This window comes from Babylonia areolata, chromosome 14, assembly GCF_041734735.1.
Source record: "Babylonia areolata isolate BAREFJ2019XMU chromosome 14, ASM4173473v1, whole genome shotgun sequence".
NCBI lineage: Eukaryota > Metazoa > Mollusca > Gastropoda > Neogastropoda > Buccinidae > Babylonia > Babylonia areolata.
In genome coordinates, this window is record NC_134889.1 from 32,175,634 (window position 1) to 32,195,867 (window position 20,234).

The following is a 20,234-nucleotide window of genomic DNA, read 5'->3' on the forward strand; positions in this document are numbered from 1 at the left end:
ACCATCACACACACGACTGGTCAGCTGAAAAATGGACCAGTGAAAGAACGGCGTGTAGGCTCTCTTCATGGCTCCAAGGTCCCCCCACCCCCACCCCTCACCCACACACACGCCCACCCACCACCATCACGTTCTGTGCAACACTGGCCCTTTTCCCATCCAACAACAACATCATCATCATCATCACACAATAATAATACCCGCACGACGACCGAAAAAAAAAAAAAAAGAAAAAAAAAAGAAAAAAAAAAGAAGAAAAACGTAAAGGAAACAGGAGGTCGAATGATAATAATAATAATATCTCGTGATTTCTTTTCCATCTGGTCTCAAGGTGAGTCTTTCTCCCTCCCTCCCTCCCGCCACTGTTTTTTGTTATTGTTTTCTTTCTTCTTCTTTTTTTTCTTGTGTGTGTGTGTGTGTCACTGGTCAGCGCACTGTCCAATCCATCCGGCAGCAGCTACCACAAATCCCACACTTCCCCCTAAAACGACAAAGGATAAAAAAAAAAAATAATAAAAAAAAAAGTCATGGTTGTAGGTTCCTTCTCCTCCATTTCGTACAGCTAAAAAAAACAAACAAACAAAAAAAAAAACCAACCCAAAAGCACAAGGGAAAAAAAACCCAACAAAAAACCCAACCAGACTTGATCAATGTGGCTGCCATTTGTCCTCGTCTCCCCTTTCCCCTTCCCCCCCTTTTCCCCCCACCACCCAGCCCCCCCCTGCCTTTTTCCACTTCCCCCATCCCTGAGTGTCGTCCTTTGAGGTCATGGTCAAAGGTGGGAGGTCAAAGGTTGAGAGAGAGAGCCAGAGAGGGGCCATCACGCGGAGATGGGCGAGGAGGAGTTGGGCGTGACGTCACCGCTCATGCCGACCATGCTGACGGCCGACATACCTCGCTTGCTGGGTCCTGCCACACACACACACACACACACACACACATACATTATGCATAGGTATGATAGTCAGTCTGTGTCTGTCTATGACCATCAGAACAGCAGAAGAGGTTACTGCTGCCCTGACACACACACCACACACTACAAACACACACATACATACACATACAACACACACCAAACCACACACCACTAACACCACACATACAGACACACAACACACACCATCTATAAAATACATACATCAAACACCACACGCACCGACACACACAACAAACACACACCACACCACACACACACACGCACCACCCAAAAATACACACAACAAACACCACGTACATACACACATATGCAACACACAACACACCCCATACACACACATCACAAATACACACAACAAAAACCACACGAACATACACACACAACAAACACACACCACACCACACACCACCACAATTTCATACAACAAACACCAAACACACACACACACAAACACAACACCACAAACACACACCTACAAACACAAACATCCCCGCACACACACACACACACATACACACACCTGTATGGGTATGGATGAACCACAACGCCCCCGTCAGAAGAATGCCGATGGCAAAAGCGGCAAAGGCAATGCCGACAACCGTGCCAGAGTCTAAGCCCTCGATGATCACACTTTGCTGGACCTGACCTTCACCTTGGGACGAGGACGACCCTCTGCCCGACTTGCGGTGAGGCGTGTTGGTTCGGGTACCCTTGGGATCTACACACAACAACACGCGCGTCTTCCTGACATGCTGCAAGCTCATTTCACGGACATCGCACTTTTGAAATGATTTATGACAGGTGCAAAATTTGAGTGTTCAAAGCGTTATACTTCCAGTCTGAGGGTACTGGGTTCGAATCTTGGTAAAGGCACCTGGTGGGTAAAGGGTGGAGATTTTTCTGACCTGCTAGTGCCTGAACCCCCTTCGTGTGTATACGCACACAGAAGATCAAATACCCACATTAAAGATCCTGTAATCCATGTCAGCATTCCACGGGTTATGGAAACAAGAACAAACCCAGCATGCACACCCCCGTAAACGGAGTATGGCTGCCAACATATGAGTGAATGTGGGAGATGCAGACCACAAACGAAGAAGAAGAAGAAGAAGAAGAAGAAGAAACGATTCATCAGTTCATGTTATTCATTCATTCATTCATTCTAACCTTGACATAGTTCATCTGTTCATGGTGTTCACTCTCAACACGATGTGTCAATTCATGTTATTTACAAATCTGTTTACACATTACGTTACTCATTTGATTTCTGAAAAATATTGCATCCATTCACATTATTTACTCACATCACAATGTCATCATTAACCTTCCAAAATGTGTACATTCTTCTGTTTGTGGTACCACATTTACCTTCTATGACGCGTATTTCTCTATCGGTGGTAACACATTTACCTTCCACAACACACACCTCTCTTTTGGTGATAATACACTTACCGTCCACGACCCAGATTTCTGTTTTGGTGGTCAAACACCACTGGCACTGTAATTCTCCGTAAGACTGACAAAATCCTTTTTCTCTATCAGTAATCTCTACAGGTCTGTCAATGAAGACATACTGACACACTTACCTTTCGTGCTGCACACATCTCTGTACATTTTTCTACCTGTGGTAACACAGTCACCTTCTGAGTTGTGTATTTCTCTATCGGTGGTAACACGCTTACCTTCCTAATTGTGTATTTCTCTATCGGTGGTAGTACACATACCTTCCAAATTGTGTATTCATCAGTGGTAACACTCTTACCTTCCAAGTAATGTATTTCTATCAGTGGTGACACTCTTACCTTCCAAGTAATGTATTTCTATCAGTGGTAACACTCTTTACCTTCCAAGTAATGTATTTCTATCAGTGGTGACACTCTTACCTTCCAAGTAATGTATTTCTATCAGTGGTGACACTCTTACCTTCCAAGTAATGTATTTCTATCAGTGGTGACACTCTTACCTTCCAAGTAATGTATTTCTATCAGTGGTAACACTCTTTACCTTCCAAGTAATGTATTTCTATCAGTGGTAACACTCTTACCTTCCAAGTAATGTATTTCTATCAGTGGTAACACTCTTACCTTCCAAGTAATGTATTTCTATCAGTGGTAACACTCTTACCTTCCAAGTAATGTATTTCTATCAGTGGTAACACTCTTACCTTCCAAATTGTGTATTCATCAGTGGTAACATATTTACCTTCCAATTTGTTTATTTCTCTATCAATGGGGAACACATTTACCTTCCAAGCGATGTATTTCTCTTTCAGTGATAACACACTAACCTTCCAAGTTGTGCATTTCCCTATCGGTGGTGTCATATTTAACTTTCTCTACTGCTGGCTAACACATTCACCTTCCAAAATGTGTAAATCTCTATCAGTAAGCAACACACTTACCTTCCAAGATGCACATTTCTCCATCAGTACCACACTTAACTTCCGAAACACATATTTCTCCATCGGTAAGCAACACACTTACCTTCCAAGATGCGCATTTCCTGGTCGGTTATTTCCACAGACATGTATGTAGTTCTCTATTCATGGTAACACATTTACCTTCCAAAACACACATTTCTCCATCGGTAAGCAACACACTTACCTTCCAAGATGCGCACTTCCTGGTCGGTGATCTCCACGGGCCCCACAGTGTGGATGCCGCAGGACTGGGTTCGAAGCTGCGGGAACATGTTGGGCAGCACGTTGGAGTTGCAATGGTCCGACGGGTCCGGAGGGCACTGCAGACACACACAGACACAGACACTGAAGAGACGGGCGCAACAGCCGAGCGATGAAAGCGTTGGGACTTTCAATCTGAGGGTCCTGGGTTCTAATCTCGGTAGTGGCGCCTGGTGGGCAAACGGTGGAGATTTTTCCTGATCTCCCAGGTCAAAATATGTGCAGACCTGCTTGTGCCTTAACCCCCGTCGTGTGTATACGCAAGCAGGTGATCTGATACGCACGTTAAAGATCCTGTCATCCAGGTCAGCTTTTGGCAGGTTATGGAAACAAGAACATACCCAGCATGTACATCCCCGAAAACGGAGTATGGCTGCCTACATGGCAGGGTAAAAACAGTCATGCACGTAAAAGCCCACTCGTGTACATACGAGTGAACGTGGGAGTTGCAGCCCATGAGTGAAGAAGAAGAAGAGGACAAGACACTGAAGAGTGACATATCATAATAATAATAATAATTCAATTTATAAAGCGCCTTTCTGTGTAAAACTTCCTCAACTGCGCTGTACAGTGTAAGCACCAACATTTAAAACATGCATTTCAACACTAAAATGAAAAACTAAACCAAAAAAAAGCAAGGTTTTTTTTCTGTACATGGTTCTGCACTCGACGATTTTTTGCAGGCGTAAGGACTTGAAAGGGCCTTGATGTAAATGTAAGCACTTGTAAGACCTTCAGAGTCAGAATAACTTTATCATCTCATTAGAGAAATTAAGTGTGGTGAAGTATGTGATACATACAAACTACTAGCACTCAACATTCATAGCAAAACAAGTCCGATGAAAAAAAACAACAACAACAAAAAAAACCCCAACCTTTCCACTATTTAAAATACACACATACATGAGCGCGCCCACATCCGCCCGTAAGCATGCACCCATATTGTACATGCACATGAACAACGTATCAAACAAACATAGTGGTGATGTCAATTTAAAATAATACTGATCTGTATGTATAAATATATCAATATAAATGAAAACTAATTACTTTGGGATTTCAAGCTGTCAGGAGATGTACAGGACGTGTTAACTCTTTCAATGCCAAGTTTCTGTGTGGAAAAAAAACACTCCTCAGCACACCAAATAGTTTTGAAACAATGCTGTCAGTCACACGCTTCGGTTCATGTCAAAACAACACACTGGACTTGTTCACTTCAAACTGGGTCAGGGGACAAAGGTTAGTCCTTGTCCTGTTGGCGGGGGGGCTGGGTGCAGCTGTCAAGTTTTGTTACAGTGTGAGAAAGTCTTGTCAACACCGCTTTGTTACAGTGTGAGAAAGTCTTGTTAACACCGCTTTGTTACAGTGTGGGAAACAGTCTTGTCAACACCGCTTTGTTACAGTGTGAGAAACAGTCTTGTCAACACCACTTTGTTACAGTGTTAGAAACAGTCTTGTCAACACCACTTTGTTACAGTGTGAGAAAGTCTTGTCAACACCACTTTGTTACAGTGCGAGAAACAGTCTTGTCAACACCGCTTTGTTACAGTGTGAGAAACAGTCTTGTCAACACCACTTTGTTAGTGTGAGAAACAGTCTTGTCAACACCGCTTTGTTACAGTGTGAGAAACAGTCTTGTCAACACCGCTTTGTTACAGTGTGAGAAACAGTCTTGTCAACACCGCTTTGTTACAGTGTGAGAAACAGTCTTGTCCACACCGCTTTGTTACAGTGTGAGAAACAGTCTTGTCCACACCGCTTTGTTACAGTGTGAGAAACAGTCTTGTCAACACCACTTTGTTACAGTGTGAGAAACAGTCTTGTCAACACCGCTTTGTTACAGTGTGAGAAACAGTCTTGTCAACACCACTTTGTTACAGTGTGAGAAACAGTCTTGTCAACACCACTTTGTTAGTGTGAGAAACAGTCTTGTCAACACCGCTTTGTTACAATGCGAGAAACAGTCTTGTCAACACCACTTTGTTACAGTGTGAGAAACAGTCTTGTCAACACCACTTTGTTACAGTGCGAGAAACAGTCTTGTCAACACCACTTTGTTACAGTGCGAGAAATAGTCTTGTCAACACGACTCCTTCATGTCAACTCAAGTCGCCTATGGCGGTGCACTGTCAAGTCAACTAAAGTCGCCTATGGCGGTGCACTGTCAAGTCAACTAAAGTCGCCTATGGCGGCGCACTGTCAAGTCAACTAAAGTCGCCTATGGCTGTGCACTGTCAAGTCAACTAAAGTCGCCTATGGCGGTGCACTGTCAAGTCAACTAAAGTCGCCTATGGCGGTGCACTGTCAAGTCAACTAAAGTCGCCTATGGCTGTGCACTGTCAAGTCAACTAAAGTCGCCTATGGCGGTGCACTGTCAAGTCAACTCAAGCTGCCTATGGCGGTGCACTGTCAAGTCAACTCAAGCTGCCTATGGCGGTGCACTGTCAAGTCAACTAAAGTCGCCTATGGCTGTGCACTGTCAAGTCAACTCAAGCTGCCTATGGCGGTGCACTGTCAAGTCAACTAAAGTCGCCTATGGCGGTGCACTGTCAAGTCAACTAAAGTCGCCTATGGCTGTGCACTGTCAAGTCAACTCAAGTCGCCTATGGCGGTGCACTGTCAAGTCAACTAAAGTCGCCTATGGCGGTGCACTGTCAAGTCAGCGTAAGTCGCCTATGGCGGTGCACTGTCAAGTCAGCGTAAGTCGCCTATGGCGGCGCACTGTCAAGTCAACTGAAGTCGCCTATGGCAGTGAAAGTGTCAAGGACCCCGAACACAAACCCACACCACAATGAACCTACCTTCTGCCCAGGCAGGGAGCTGCCCTTGAAGCAGCGCGACAGCTGGCAGTGCACGTATGACCCCTGCGGGAGGTCGCGGTAGATCATCAGACGCTCAGGGGTGGTGCTCTCCTTCTGATGACGGCCGCGGGTGCTGGCGGTGGCGCCCCCTGTGTCGTAGCGCACCCAGCTGACCCCTGAGGAGCGGGTGCAGCCCTGCTGGATGAGCACTGTCTGCTGGGCGTCGTTGTGCTGGGGGCTGTGCCAGCGGGTCACCCAGCAGTTCTCCATCAGCACGTGGATGTTGGGGTCTGGGGGGCAGACAGCCAGATAGAATGTGTGTATGTGTGTGTGTGTGGGGTGGGGGTGGGGGGTGGGGGGGGGGTGGGGGCGAGGGGAGGGGGGAGGGGTTGGGTGTGTTCATGGGTGTGTGTGTGTGAAGAGGTGGTGGTATGTGTGTGTGTGTGTGTGAAGGAGTGGTGGTATGTGTGTTGTGGTGGTATGTGTGTGTGTGTGTGAGGGGGTGGTGGTATGTGTGTAGTGGTGGTGTGTGTGTGTGTGTGTGTGTGAGGAGGTAGTGGTATGTGTGTGTGTGTGTGTGTGTGTGTGTGTGTGTGAGGGAGTGGTATGTGTGGGTGTGTGTGTGTGAGGGAGTGGTGGTATGTGTGAGAGTGTGTGTGAGGGTTCCACTTTTGAATCCTGGTCACGACACCTGGCAGGTAAAGGGTGGAGAGGGGGCCAGTGGCGGGGGGGCAGGGGTGGGGGAGTGATCAGGCACGGAGGACAGGAGAGGGGAGGGGAAGGAAAAAGGGGCAGGAAAGGGGAGAGCATGGCACTCAGGGAGGGTGGCAGAGGGTGTGGGGGGGTGGGGCCGGGGGGGTGTGGCACTGACTGTGGGGTGCTAAGGAAATGAGAGGAGAGAAGAGGGAGGAGAGGAGAAAAGAGAGGCGAGGGGAAGAGAAGGAAAAGGGTGCAGGGCAGGGCAGGGCATGGGGGCAGGACAGGACAGGGCAGGGCAGGGGGCAGGTGTCACTGACCGTGGGGGAGGGTGGGGGGCGGGGGGGTGGTGGTGGAAGACTGGACAGGAGAGAAGTAAGAGACAAAGGGAGAGAAGAGAAGGGAAGGAAAAAGGGGGTGTAGCACTCAGGGGGGCGTGGCACTCAGGGGGGCGTGGCACTGACCATGGGGGGTGGAAGACTGGACAGGAGAGAAGGAACAGGCAAAGGGAGAGAAGAGAAGGGAAGGAAAAAGGGGGTGTGGCACTCAGGGGGGCGTGGCACTGACCGTGGGGGGCGGAGGCCTGCAGGTAGATGCCAGTTGCGGTGCTGGAGGTGTGGGGGAAGTGGAGGACGCGCTGCAGGAAGAGGGGGTCGTCAAACACCTGCAGGGTGCACACCCCTCGCTCCTTCCCCTCCTGGCCGCGACGACCCGACTCCTGGCCCTGGCAGGTCACCACACACAATTCAGTACATACAGTTTTACACCATCACTTTTGTCACAATACAATCATTATCATTTACAAAAAACACCCAAATTACTCACTCAATTTCAAATCTAAACTTTCAGTCCAATTTCATGTCAACACTGAACTGCATAAACACCCTATTCTGTCCAATTTCATGTCAACACTGCACAACACCCAATTCTGTCCAATGTCAAGTCAACACTGAACGGCACAAACACCCTATTCTGTCCAATTTCAAGTCAGCACTGAACTTGCACAAGAAACACCCTATTCTGTCCAATGTCAAGTCAGCACTGAACGGCACAAACACCCTATTCTGTCCAATGTCAAGTCAGCACTGAACGGCACAAACACCCTATTCTCTCCTCACCTTCTGCTGACCGTTGTCAGACTCGGACCTGGGTACGCGGCACTCCACATCGTAATCCACCCGGTGCGACGTGAAGTCTTCGTCGTCCTCATACGTGGTGCTGGAGTCGTCACCGTCGTCCTCCATCCACCCAGACCCGGAGTTGGCCGGGAGGTCGAAGTACCCACTGCCCAACTCCTCCTCCAAGATGGCACCCGCCATGCCCGTGGCGTGGATCACGATCTGGGTGATAATAATAACAACAGTAATGTCGTAGTAATAACAACAGTAATGTATGATAGTCAGTAGTGCCGTGTCTGACTGTGACCATCACAACAGCAGAGGAGGCAACTGCTGTCTTGACTATCTGGGCTAGAATTTTGATTATAGTGGAGAGTGTCTTGCCCAAGTTACATCCCCACTCTCTCTGCCAAGAAGGTTTTTAGGACAGTTGGTGGTTGGATGGTTCTGAAAGGCCAACTAGCACCCCCAAGGCTGCAGCGCAATCTTGCCCCCTCGTTTGAGAGTCATAGTCCTTCACAAAAGACTAAGCTGTAAATGACTTCAATAATAAGGATAATAATGAATATTTGGACGCCCTATCTCTGGAGAGCCAACAGCGTTTCATAAATACAATTACACATACATACATCGACGCAGCTACATTTTTTTTCATAACATTCGTTTGTTTTGCTTATAAGCATCACAAAATAAACAGGTCACACACACACACACACACACACACACACACACACACACACACACACTCACACACAAGGCATTCAGACTGATACAGCCCCATTCCTTTCTCCACCCATCAACAATCATAGACAGACACAGACGGTGGAAAAATTAATGACACACACGCACCCACACAATCAATCAATGCAGGGTTTTCACTGACTGTTTTAACTCTCTCCAAAGGAACGCCGAAAGAGACGACGTTAACAGTGTTTCACCCCAATTACAAATATCAAAATATTACAAGCAGAAGGCTCTTACACTGAAGAGGTGAATGTTGACAAAGAATACCACAATTCTGACGATGGAAGCTAAAGGTTGGGTCATTCAGACAACCACTGGACATCCGAGGGGTCTGTGTAGAGGAGAAGAGAGGACTGGCCGTACTGAGTGAGTTAACTTATCACCTTTATTCGTTTATCTATTTGTTTATTGATTTCTATTTATCATTTTATCAACATATTCATTCATTTATTTTTCTCATTTTATTTACCAACTGACTGATTGAATGATATGTACTAGTAATTCTTATCTTTTTATGTATGTCATACATTCAGTCGATGACACTGAGAAGGCGAGACAAACGTAGAGACAGACAGTGAGACACCGAGAGACGCGCATAAATGCAGAGTGACACGCACACAGAGAGAGAGACAGAAAAAGAAACAGAGACAGAGAGAAAGAGAGACAGACAGAGAAGACAGAAACAGATACAGACAGAACTTCCGCTGGCAGGCAGACACAGACAGAAAACCAAATCCACTTTGAAAAGAAAAAGAAACGCACTGGCAGGCATTAAACGAGAAAAATAAAAATAAAGGGGGGGTAGCCCTGTGGCTCTTACCGGGGTATGGGTGGGAGGGGTGAGGGCGTGGGGGTCAGCATACCCCTAATTTCCAAACGGAGTTGTGACAAAACGTAATGTGAACTGATATGTCACCCACAAGCCCCTCCCCCCCCCTCCCCTGCCACCACCAACCAACCCACCACTCCTCCCCCCCCCCTGGCCCCCTCTCTCCCCAACCCCACCAATACCCCCAACCACACACAACTCACAGCGTTGGAGTACACGTCCTCCTCGTCCACGGTCATCTTGCGGGTGCCACACTGGTCCAGTGCCGTGCGGAAGATCACATGACTGCTGTTCTTGGTCGCCCGGCAACTGCCGTCAAGCAGGGTGAGCTGGTCGACAGGGAGGTCCAGTCCCTGATGAAAACACACACGCATGCGCACTGCACGAGTAGTATAAGGACTGGGGGTTCTGGCCCCCTCAGAGGCCGAGGGCAAGTTAGTTTGGGTCAAAGAACACACACATTCACCCCAAAGAAGTATAAGGACTGGGGGTTCTGGCCCCCTTATAGGCCGAGGGCAAGTTAGTTTGGGTCAAAGAACACACACATTCACCCCAAAGAAGTATAAGGACTGGGGGTTCTGGGCCCTTTAGAGGCCCAGGGCAAGTTAGTTGGGGTCAAAGAACACACACTGTGACACATTCACCCCAAGAGTAGTATAAGGACTGGGGGTTCTGGCCCCCTTAGAGGCCGAGGGCAAGTTAGTTTGGGTCAAAGAACACACACATTCACCCCAAAGAAGTATAAGGACTGGGGGTTCTGGCCCCCTCAGAGGCCCAGGGCAAGTTAGTTGGGGTCAAAGAACACACACATTCACCCCAAAGAAGTATACAGACTGGGGGTTCTGGCCCCCTTATAGGCCAAGGGCAAGTTAGTTTGGGTCAAAGAACACACACATTCACCCCAACAGTAGTATAAGGACTGGGGGTTCTGGCCCCCTTATAGGCCGAGGGCAAGTTAGTTGGGGTCAAAGAACACACACATTCACCCCAAAGAAGTATAAGGACTGGGGGTTCTGGCCCCCTTAGAGGCCGAGGGCAAGTTAGTTGGGGTCAAAGAACACACACATTCACCCAAAAGAAGTATAAGGACTGGGGGTTCTGGCCCCCTTATAGGCCAAAGGCAAGTTAGTTTGGGTCAAAGAACACACACACATTCACCCCAAAGAAGTATACAGACTGGGGGTTCTGGCCCCCTTATAGGCCGAGGGCAAGTTAGTTTGGGTCAAAGAACACACACATTCACCCCAAAGAAGTATAAGGACTGGGGGTTCTGGCCCCCTCAGAGGCCCAGGGCAAGTTAGTTGGGGTCAAAGAACACACACATTCACCCCAAAGAAGTATACGGACTGGGGGTTCTGGCCCCCTCAGAGGCCCAGGGCAAGTTAGTTGGGGTCAAAGAACACACACATTCACCCCAAAGAAGTATACGGACTGGGGGTTCTGGGCCCCTAGGAGCCCAAGGGCAAGCTGGGGTCAAAAGAAGTTCTATTTCTTTCTTTTTTTTCTTAACTAATATACTAATACACACCAAGTGTATAAAATGTGCTTTTGAGTGTATGTGCATGCACGCATAGACATAAATTTTGGCCAATGGCATACATGTTGAAAAGAAAATTACCTGTATCTTTCAGCGTGAAGAAACTGTCAACTAAATTCATATTTCTAGTAAAATGAAATAAAATAAAATAAATTTTTTAAAAAAGAAAAAAAAAAGATGAATTTCCTTCAGGCAGGTTTCAGTCAGGAATTCATTCGTTTTCATAGTTTAAATCTCAGTGAAAAATATTCTTTCACCAATCCAAGCAATACTTAATTGAGACAATAAAAATCACACTCACACACACACACACACACACACACAATAAAAATCAACTTCTCTATCTAACATAAAAAGCTTATCTAGGAGGACAAGCATGCAGATGATCATGTTAATGAAAACAGACAACATGAAAAGCGCCTCAGAAGCTGGACACTGCAGAGCAGACACGACACATTCACTCTTCCCCCGCCTGTCAGAAGACCCGATTCTAGGAGACCCGAAGCGAGGGAGGGAGACCGGACAGAAAGAGAAAGGCAGACAGACGGACGGATGGATGGATGGATGGATGGATGGATGAACATTTATTCATATAAGGCCACTGCCCCTCATGAATTCTCTGCCGGAGTCAGCCTAGCAGGTGGGTGAAGAAATCCGTTTACTGAAAGCAGTTCGTCAGCTGATTATTATGCATTAAACCGCTACGTAAGGGAAGTTACTCAAATCTAACTTCCTTCCTCACTGGCACACGAACTTTCACTCCAAAAATCGAACGACTAGTGTTTTTTTGGGTTTTTTTAATCTGATTTTCTGCATCGATATGGTAAAATGTCAAAGGCTTACTGCATAGTGAGTGCTCAATGAAATCATGATGGACCCTTGCACCAAACTCGACCCAGAAAATGACAAAAATTTGGTTTATGATTCACACGATAATTCTTGGGAAAGTCAAGGAGATGAAATTAGCAACTGCTCTGGACAAAGTGGCAGACATCTGAATCAAGAAGTTAACCCACAACCTTCAACATCGACAGAAAATGACATTTTACTATTTTTCGTTTTCAATTCATAGTGACAACTGGACGGTTGCATCCTTTGTCTTGAGATTTCAGCAACTTGTGTCAAATTTATGTGAAGCTTGGTAGCTACTGGTTGAGTGGTTGGTGTCAATTTGTGCCTGAAGTGAGGCACCCCTCCCTGTGGATGCAGCCAGGCCAAAATGCGCCAGGCTGGGAGAGTTGCACAGGCAGAAAACCTTAAATGACTGAAAGGGTTAACTCTCTCCATACGAACGGCGAAAGAGACGACTCTAACAGCGTTTCACCCCAATTACCATCATCAAAATATTGCAAGCGGAAGGCTCTTATACTGAAAAGGTGAATGTCGACAAAGAATACCACAATTCTGACGACAGAAGCTAAAGGTTGGGTCATTCAGACACCCACTGGACATCCGAGGGGTCTGTGTAGAGGAGAAGAGAGGACTGGCCGTACTGAGTGAGTTACTGAGCAGAAGTGCCCATTATACTGTCATTAAAAATAATTCTAAAACTGATGATACACTTCACGTGGTGATAAAAGATAGCAATTCTTAAGAAAAAAGTTATACCAATACAGGGAAAAAAAAAAATCCTCACAACAAACAATATAGAAAAATCAACTCACAACAACAATATAGAAAAACAACTCGTAACTACCAATATAGAATCAGAAAAAAAAAACTCACATCTTTCCACACAGGAAAGAAAAAGACACAAATAGCAAGAAACAAAAAAGAAAGGAAAAAAAAAAAGCTCTGACAATAAATTCCAAACTTACATTCCGCCTCCGCGTCCCCCCCCCCACCCCCCCTTCCCCCCACGGCAGCATGACTACTCATCGATCAACAGAGATGAGAGATGAGAGGGGGTGTGGGTTCGTACCCTTGCACGAGTCCACCCACACCCCCCCCACCCCCTACAGACATACAGACAAACAGGCCACACAGCGACAAGTGACAAGAAAACAACACAGCGGCAGGAGGCAGGAAGGCATGACTACACACTGATCAACCGGTGAGAGATGAGCGAAGGGGGTGGGCTGCACCCCTGCCCGATTCCCTCCCCCCCGCACCCCCACGAGACCGACAGACAAACAGGACACAGCAGCTAGTAGCGACACGAAAGCAACACAGCTGCCGTGGCAGCATGACTACACATCGATCGACCAGTGAGAGATGAGTATGGGGGTGGGTTGTACCCTTGCCTGAGTCAGCACGGCCGGGAAGGCCACCTCCATCACCCCTCCCTCGCAGCGCGTCTTGATGATCTGGCGCAGGTGCTCCCGCATGTCCGTGGATGGGTTGTCTTCCCCTGCCCGCTGCTGGTGGTGCCCCCCGCGGTGGTGGTGGCCACTGTGGCCCGAGGAGGGCTGGTCTGAGCCCCTGCCCCCGCCACCGCCCACGTCCTTCGGGGTCAGTACTGATGGCTCCCACGGGTCCGTGTCCTTGGTGTCTGAAAAATAAAAAGGTAAATGAATAAATGAATGAATGAATAAATAAATATTAATGAATAAATGAATGAATGAATAAATAAATACTGATAAATAAATGAATAAATGAATGTGCATGAGATAGGCGCAACAGCCAAGTGGTTAAAAGCGTTGGACTTTTCAATCTGAGGATGCCGGGTTTGAATCTCGGGTTACGGGTTTGAATCTCGGTAACAGCACCAGGTGGGTAAAGGGTGGAGATTTTTCCCATCTCCCAAGTCAACATAGTTATGTGCAGACCTACCTGTACCTGGACCCCCTTTGGGTGTATACGCAAGCAGAAGACCAAATATGCACATTAACGAGCCTGTAATCCACGTCAGTGTTTGGTGGGTTATAGAAACAAGAACATCCCCAGCATGCACACCCCTGAAAACGGAGTATGGCTGCCTATACAGCGGGGTAAATAAACAAAACAGTCATACACGTAAAATGTTACATGTCTGTATGAGTATATGTGTGCGAGACTGAAACCTGTCTGAATGACACAGGAAACGAATGATGAGCGCCCTAATGTCAGCCATCAGTCAAGGGCTCTACCCAGGCAGGCAACCTCTTGTGTAAATGACTCCATGTTTGTAAATCGCTTAGAGTTTGGTCTGAGAATAGGTGCTATATTAGTACCCATAATAAATCAAATCAAATGCATATGACTGTGTTTGTATGTATGTATCGTAAAGTTCAGTCTATTGAGCGCACTGGTATATAAGCCGCACCCACTAAATTTTGGAAAAAATTGAACTTTATACATACATAAGCCGCACTGGCTTAAAAGCCGCACTTATTTCCAGTACCGGAACACATACTGATACTACAGAAAAGCTGTCAATACTGTAGGTTATGAAATAAACACAAGCGGGAACAACACAAAGAAAAGCAAGTGAAAATACTGCTAGTGCCACAAAAAAATAATAAATAAACACAACAAAAATAAGATCCATAATTTAGGGATAGTCACATTTATTCAACGTCATCCTGCTCACTGAATCCACTGAAATCTTCGTCTTCAGTGTCCGAGTTGAAGAGAACCAGCACGGCTTCCTCCGCCATCTTGTCATTGACTTCAGCCTCGCTTTCACTTCATGAACATGAAGGTGGAGGTCACTGCTGGTTCGTCGCTTGCACTGTCGTCTGCTAGGTCGATCGCCTTCAATTTGAAGGCTGCATCTTAGGCATAACGTCGAGTTTTTGGCATGATGAGGGTGTACGCTTGAGCAGAGTAGAACTGAATGCTGATCTGAAGGCTTTAATGTGTGCGGATTTGATTTATAAAATGTGAACAGTTAGCACACTATCCTGAAGCTCATCCAAAAATTCATGGACAGAAATCATGATTTTGGTGAGTTGAATGGCAGCTAAGAATAAACGAGAACGTGACACTCCCGGGATTGTGAAAATCCTCAAATAAGCCGCATCATTGTATCAGCCGCAGAGGTTGAAGGTGGAGTAAAAAGTCGCGGCTTATAGACCGAACTTTACAGAGTTTCAGTTTCTCAATGAGGCGTCACTTTGTTCGGACAAAGCCATATATGCTACACCACGTCTGCCAGGCAGTATCCCTATCATCACCATCATTCTGCCACCTTCGTCCACAAGGGCCAGCACTCTCACTCACTCACCAGCAGATCTACTCCTTCTGTGTTAATGCTTATTTTTCGTTGACAATGCCCATGAAACTGTGAACCCCATGTCGTTATGTATTTGTATTTCTTTTTATCACAACGGATTTCTCTGTGTGAAATTTGGACTGGTCTCCCCAGGGAGAGCACGTCACTATACTACAGCGCCACCCATTCTTTTTGCATTTTTTCCTGCATGTAGTTTTATTTGTTTTTTTCTATCAAAGTGGATTTTTCTACAGAATTTTGCCAAGAACAACCCTTTTGTTGCCGTGGGTTCTTTTACGTGCGCTAAATGCAAGCTGCACACGGGACCTCGGTTTATCGTCTCATCCGAATGACTAAACGACATTATGGCATTTATGCTGATGACATCAAACAGTTTCAGTGTCAGTGTCAGTGTCACTCACCAGCAGAGGGCAGCAGCAGCTGCAGGATGTTGGCAGAGGACACAGCAGTGTAGGCGCGGACGGGGGCCACGTAGTAATCTGTCCAGCGGATGAGGTCCACCCCCGTCGCCTCCATCTGCTCCCTGCGCAGCGCCACCGTGTGCATCCGGATCCCCCGCAGGTCAGCATCTGCATTGGTCTGCAAAGGGGGGGGGGGGGGGGGGACAATGACGACATCATGGTAGTGTGCATCGGCTGAAGGTACCGTAATCATGAACAATAAAGAGTGGGTAACTCTGTATATAGGGAACTCGGAATGAGCGGTGTGGGAGTCATGCCACTGAAACGGCGCAGATGATGGGGCAGAAGACACACAACTTCCAAGTCAATGCTGCTTTTGCTACCCCCATTCAGCCAGCACACAGGCAAATAATAAAAAGGAACACTGGAACAAACCTAGATCCGTCAGCTTCCGCGTTGGTCTGCAAGGTGGGACCACAACAACACGCATGGCTGTGAGGATCGGCTGAACTTATTGTCACAATCATCATCATCATCATCGTCACTATGACCTTCTTCATGACTTTTGGGAAGGGGGTGGGGGAATGTGATATGTATTTGTATTTGTATTTCTTTTTATCACATCAGATTTCTCTGTGTGAAATTCGGGCTGCTCTCCCCAGGGAGAGCGCGTCGCTACACTACAGCGCCACCCATTTTTTTGTATTTTTTCCTGCGTGTAGTTTTATTTGTTTTTCCTATCAAAGTGGATTTTTCTACCGAATTTTGCCAGGAACAACCCTTTTGTTGCCGTGGGTTCTTTTACGTGCGCTAAATGCATGCTGCACACAGGACCTCGGTTTATCGTCTCATCCGAATGATTAGCGTCCAGACCACCACTCAAGGTCTAGTGGAGGGGGAGAAAATATCGGCGGCTGAACCATGATTCGAACCAGCGCACTCAGATTCTCTCACTTCCAAGGCGGACGCGTTACCTCTAGGCCATCACTCCACTATGTATGTATGTATGATGTCAGTCATTTTCAACTATGACCATCGGAACAGCAGAGGAGGCAACTACTATCCTGACTCTCTGGGCCAGAATTTGATGATATTGGAGACTGTCTTGCCCAACTTCATGACTTTTGGGAAGGGGGGTGGGGAAGCTATGGGGATGACGAGAGAGGGGGATTTGTAGGTGGGAGGGAGGAAGGGGATATCCCTCGCAGGTCGGTGTCCCTGTTGGTGTGTAAGGGTTGTGGGGGGGGGTGGGGGGGAGGGGGAGGAAGGGGATATCCCTTGCAGGTCTGCGTCCCTGTTGGTGTGTAAGGGGTGGGGGGGGGGGGGGGGGAGGAAGGGGATATCCCTCGCAGGTCTGTGTCCATGTTGGTGTGTAAGGGTTGTGGGGGGTGGGGGGAGGGGGAGGAAGGGGATATCCCTCGCAGGTCTGTGTCTGTGTTGGTTTGACAACAACACGTATGGTTGTGTGCATCAGCTGAAGTTATTATAATAATGAACAACAAAGAGTGGTAACTCTCTCTCCACACAAAAGGGACACAACCTGTATTGTATTGTATTTCTCTTTTTTGTCGCAACAGATTTCTCTGTGTGAAATTCGGGCTGCGCTCCCCAGGGAGAGCGCGTCGCTACACTGAGAGCGCCACCCATTTTTTTGTATTTTTTTTCCTGCATGCAGTTTTATTTGTTTTTCCTATCGAAGTGGATTTTTCTATAGAATTTTGCAAGGAACAACCCTTTTGTTGCCGTGGGTTCTTTTACGTGCGCTAAGTGCATGCTGCACACAGGACCTCGGTTTATCATCTCATCCGATTGACTAGCGTCCAGACCACCACTCAAGGTCTAGTGGAGGGGGAGAAACTATCAGCAGCTGAGCCATGATTCGAACCAGCGCACTCAGATTCTCTCGCTTCCTAGGCGGACGCGTTACCTCTAGGCCATCACTCCACGTCAATACTGCTTAAGCTCTCCATGGGGGCATGTAGGGGGGTGTTTGGGGTGAGTAGGGGGTTGGGGGGGGGGAGAGGGGAGGGAAGAAGGGGGTATCCTTCACAGATCCGGATGATGATATCCAGAATGACTACTTTGTATAACAAACATCGACAGTTAGAGACAAGAATATGTGAACGAATCTATGCGAACTGTCAGTTTCAGAGTTTACGAGTCACTGACATGCTCTGGATGACATCTAATTCAATGAAGTGAAATTACCACCACCAACAACCAACAAAAACTGTATTAAAAAAAAAAAAAAACAAAAAAAAACAACACCTCAACCGACATCTTCTTGACATCTGATTAATGATTCGTACAGTGAAATAAAAAAAAACAACAAAAAATATTTAAAACAAAAAACAAAAAAAACAGACAGACTCACCACCACGTCGATCCAGCCGTACACGCGGTGGGAGCGCAGAACCCACTTGATGGACGGCGGGGAGCGCAGGACGAGGTACAGGTCGTGGTCGATCTTCTTGTCATTGGCCGACATGATATCCAGCTCAACCTGTTGCTCTCCGTCAGTCGACCCGTCCGGCACACTCTGTAGTTCTATGACGTACACGGGTCTGGGGGTACACACAACACATGTCATCGTTCATTATCGTCCAATCACTATGCTGTGTCGTTTTTCATCAATCACTTCATTATTATCGTCCAATCACTATGCTGTGTCGTTTTTCATCAATCACTTCATTATTATCGTCCAATCACTATGCTGTGTCGTTTTTCATCAATCACTTCATTATCGTCCAATCACTATGCTGTGTCGTTATCATCAATCACTATGCTCTGCAGTTCTATGACGTACATGGGTCTGGTGGTACACACAACACATGTCATCGTTCATTATCGTCCAATCACTATGCTGTGTCGTTATCACCAATCACTATGCTCTGAAGTTCTTTGACGTACACAGGTCTGGGGGTACACAGAACACGTGTCATCGTTCATTATCATTCTGTCACAATGCTGCGTAGTCATCGCTTATCTCTGTCATCGTTCATTATCATTCTGTCACAATGCTGCGTGGTCATCGCTTATCTCTGTCATGGTTCATTATCATTCTGTCACAATGCTGCGTGGTCATCGCTTATCTCTGTGGTGGACACAGGTCTGGGGTATATAGAACACCTGTCACCGTTCATTATCATCCAATCACTATGCTGTGTTGTTATCGTACATTGCTATGCTCTGCAGTTCTATGACGTGCACAGGTCTGGGGTACACACAAAACACATGTCATCATTCAACATCGTTCTGTTACTATGCTATGTCCTTATTGTACACTTTTAAACACTTTATGCTGAGTCCTTATTGTACACTTTTAAACACTTTCAAACCTCAAATTGCAGCTTTTCCTACCTGTGTAAGACAGCGAAGCACTTTTCAACCTCAAATTGCAACTTTACTTACCTGTGTAGGGCATATCAAAGCAAGCTTTAAACCTCACAAAGCAGCTTCACTTAACAGTGCAGGACATAACGAAGCATGCTTTAAACTTCACATTGCAGCTTTACTTACCTGTGTAGGGGGATACTGACAAAGCACGCAGAGACGCCAACCCCTGTGAAGTGTTTGTAGAAACAATCAGGAAATTTGGTAGGAACATTTTGAATTGGGTAGGAAGGAACACTCTGGACTCCGAGCCACATCAGCAAATGAACATTTTTATCTACAAGGCATACAACAAACACTCCACAGCTTAATCCACTGGACACAGACGCAACTTGATTTCGCCACATTCTCTCTTGTTCGGACAATGATAATGCTGATTGGTCCACTCAATGCTGTTTCAATGTAAACACGCATGCTGTTAGCTGAGCATCATCACATGAGACCAAGATTAGTAGTGACCGCCCTGGCCTCATGATCGACAGGTCCAGAGCGTCTGGGTACTATCACAACAGGAAAGCATGTAACCATGCTATGTAGTCGAAAATGAACTCATCAGAACAATTTGGTCTATGGCGTTAACACTGGAATGGGAGCGAGCGGGACAGGAACCAGTGGCCAAGCAGATACTGCGGAGGAAGTGGGGCTGGATCGGACACACTTTCAGGAAGCCAGCGTCCAGCATCACACGCCAAGCCCTGACCTGGAACCCGCAGGGAAAGAGGAAGAGAGGCTGGCCTCGCAATAGCTGGAGGCGAGATACCGAGGCAGAGCTGAAGCAACTGGACTGGAATGGCCAGAACAGAGTGCGATGGCAAGGGGTCGTCGATCTATGCTCCACCAGGAGTGATGGGCAAAATGAATGAATGAATGACGTTAACACTGGAACAAACTGCAATCGAGCGTTACAGAATTGGGCGAAATCATAACAGTTGGCATCTCTGA

At 46.9% G+C, this 20,234-nt stretch overlaps 1 protein-coding gene across 1 annotated transcript in view; it reads right to left on the reverse strand.

Moving 5' to 3' along the window:
• Positions 1 to 785: 785 nt before the first annotated feature.
• The window catches only part of LOC143289681 (transforming growth factor beta receptor type 3-like), a 128,315-nt gene continuing 108,866 nt past the window's right edge, over positions 786 to 20,234 (reverse strand). Inside the window, exons 7-18 of the mRNA XM_076598729.1 lie at positions 19,078 to 19,113; positions 18,274 to 18,463; positions 15,900 to 16,077; positions 13,586 to 13,833; positions 10,009 to 10,158; positions 8,233 to 8,454; positions 7,682 to 7,838; positions 6,419 to 6,708; positions 3,541 to 3,676; positions 2,524 to 2,559; positions 1,458 to 1,655; positions 786 to 909 (exon numbers count right to left, since the gene is read on the reverse strand). Of these exons, the coding sequence (XP_076454844.1) occupies positions 821 to 909; positions 1,458 to 1,655; positions 2,524 to 2,559; positions 3,541 to 3,676; positions 6,419 to 6,708; positions 7,682 to 7,838; positions 8,233 to 8,454; positions 10,009 to 10,158; positions 13,586 to 13,833; positions 15,900 to 16,077; positions 18,274 to 18,463; positions 19,078 to 19,113 (1,930 nt within the window). The 3' untranslated portion in view covers positions 786 to 820. The remainder of the gene's footprint in view (positions 910 to 1,457; positions 1,656 to 2,523; positions 2,560 to 3,540; positions 3,677 to 6,418; positions 6,709 to 7,681; positions 7,839 to 8,232; positions 8,455 to 10,008; positions 10,159 to 13,585; positions 13,834 to 15,899; positions 16,078 to 18,273; positions 18,464 to 19,077; positions 19,114 to 20,234) is intronic.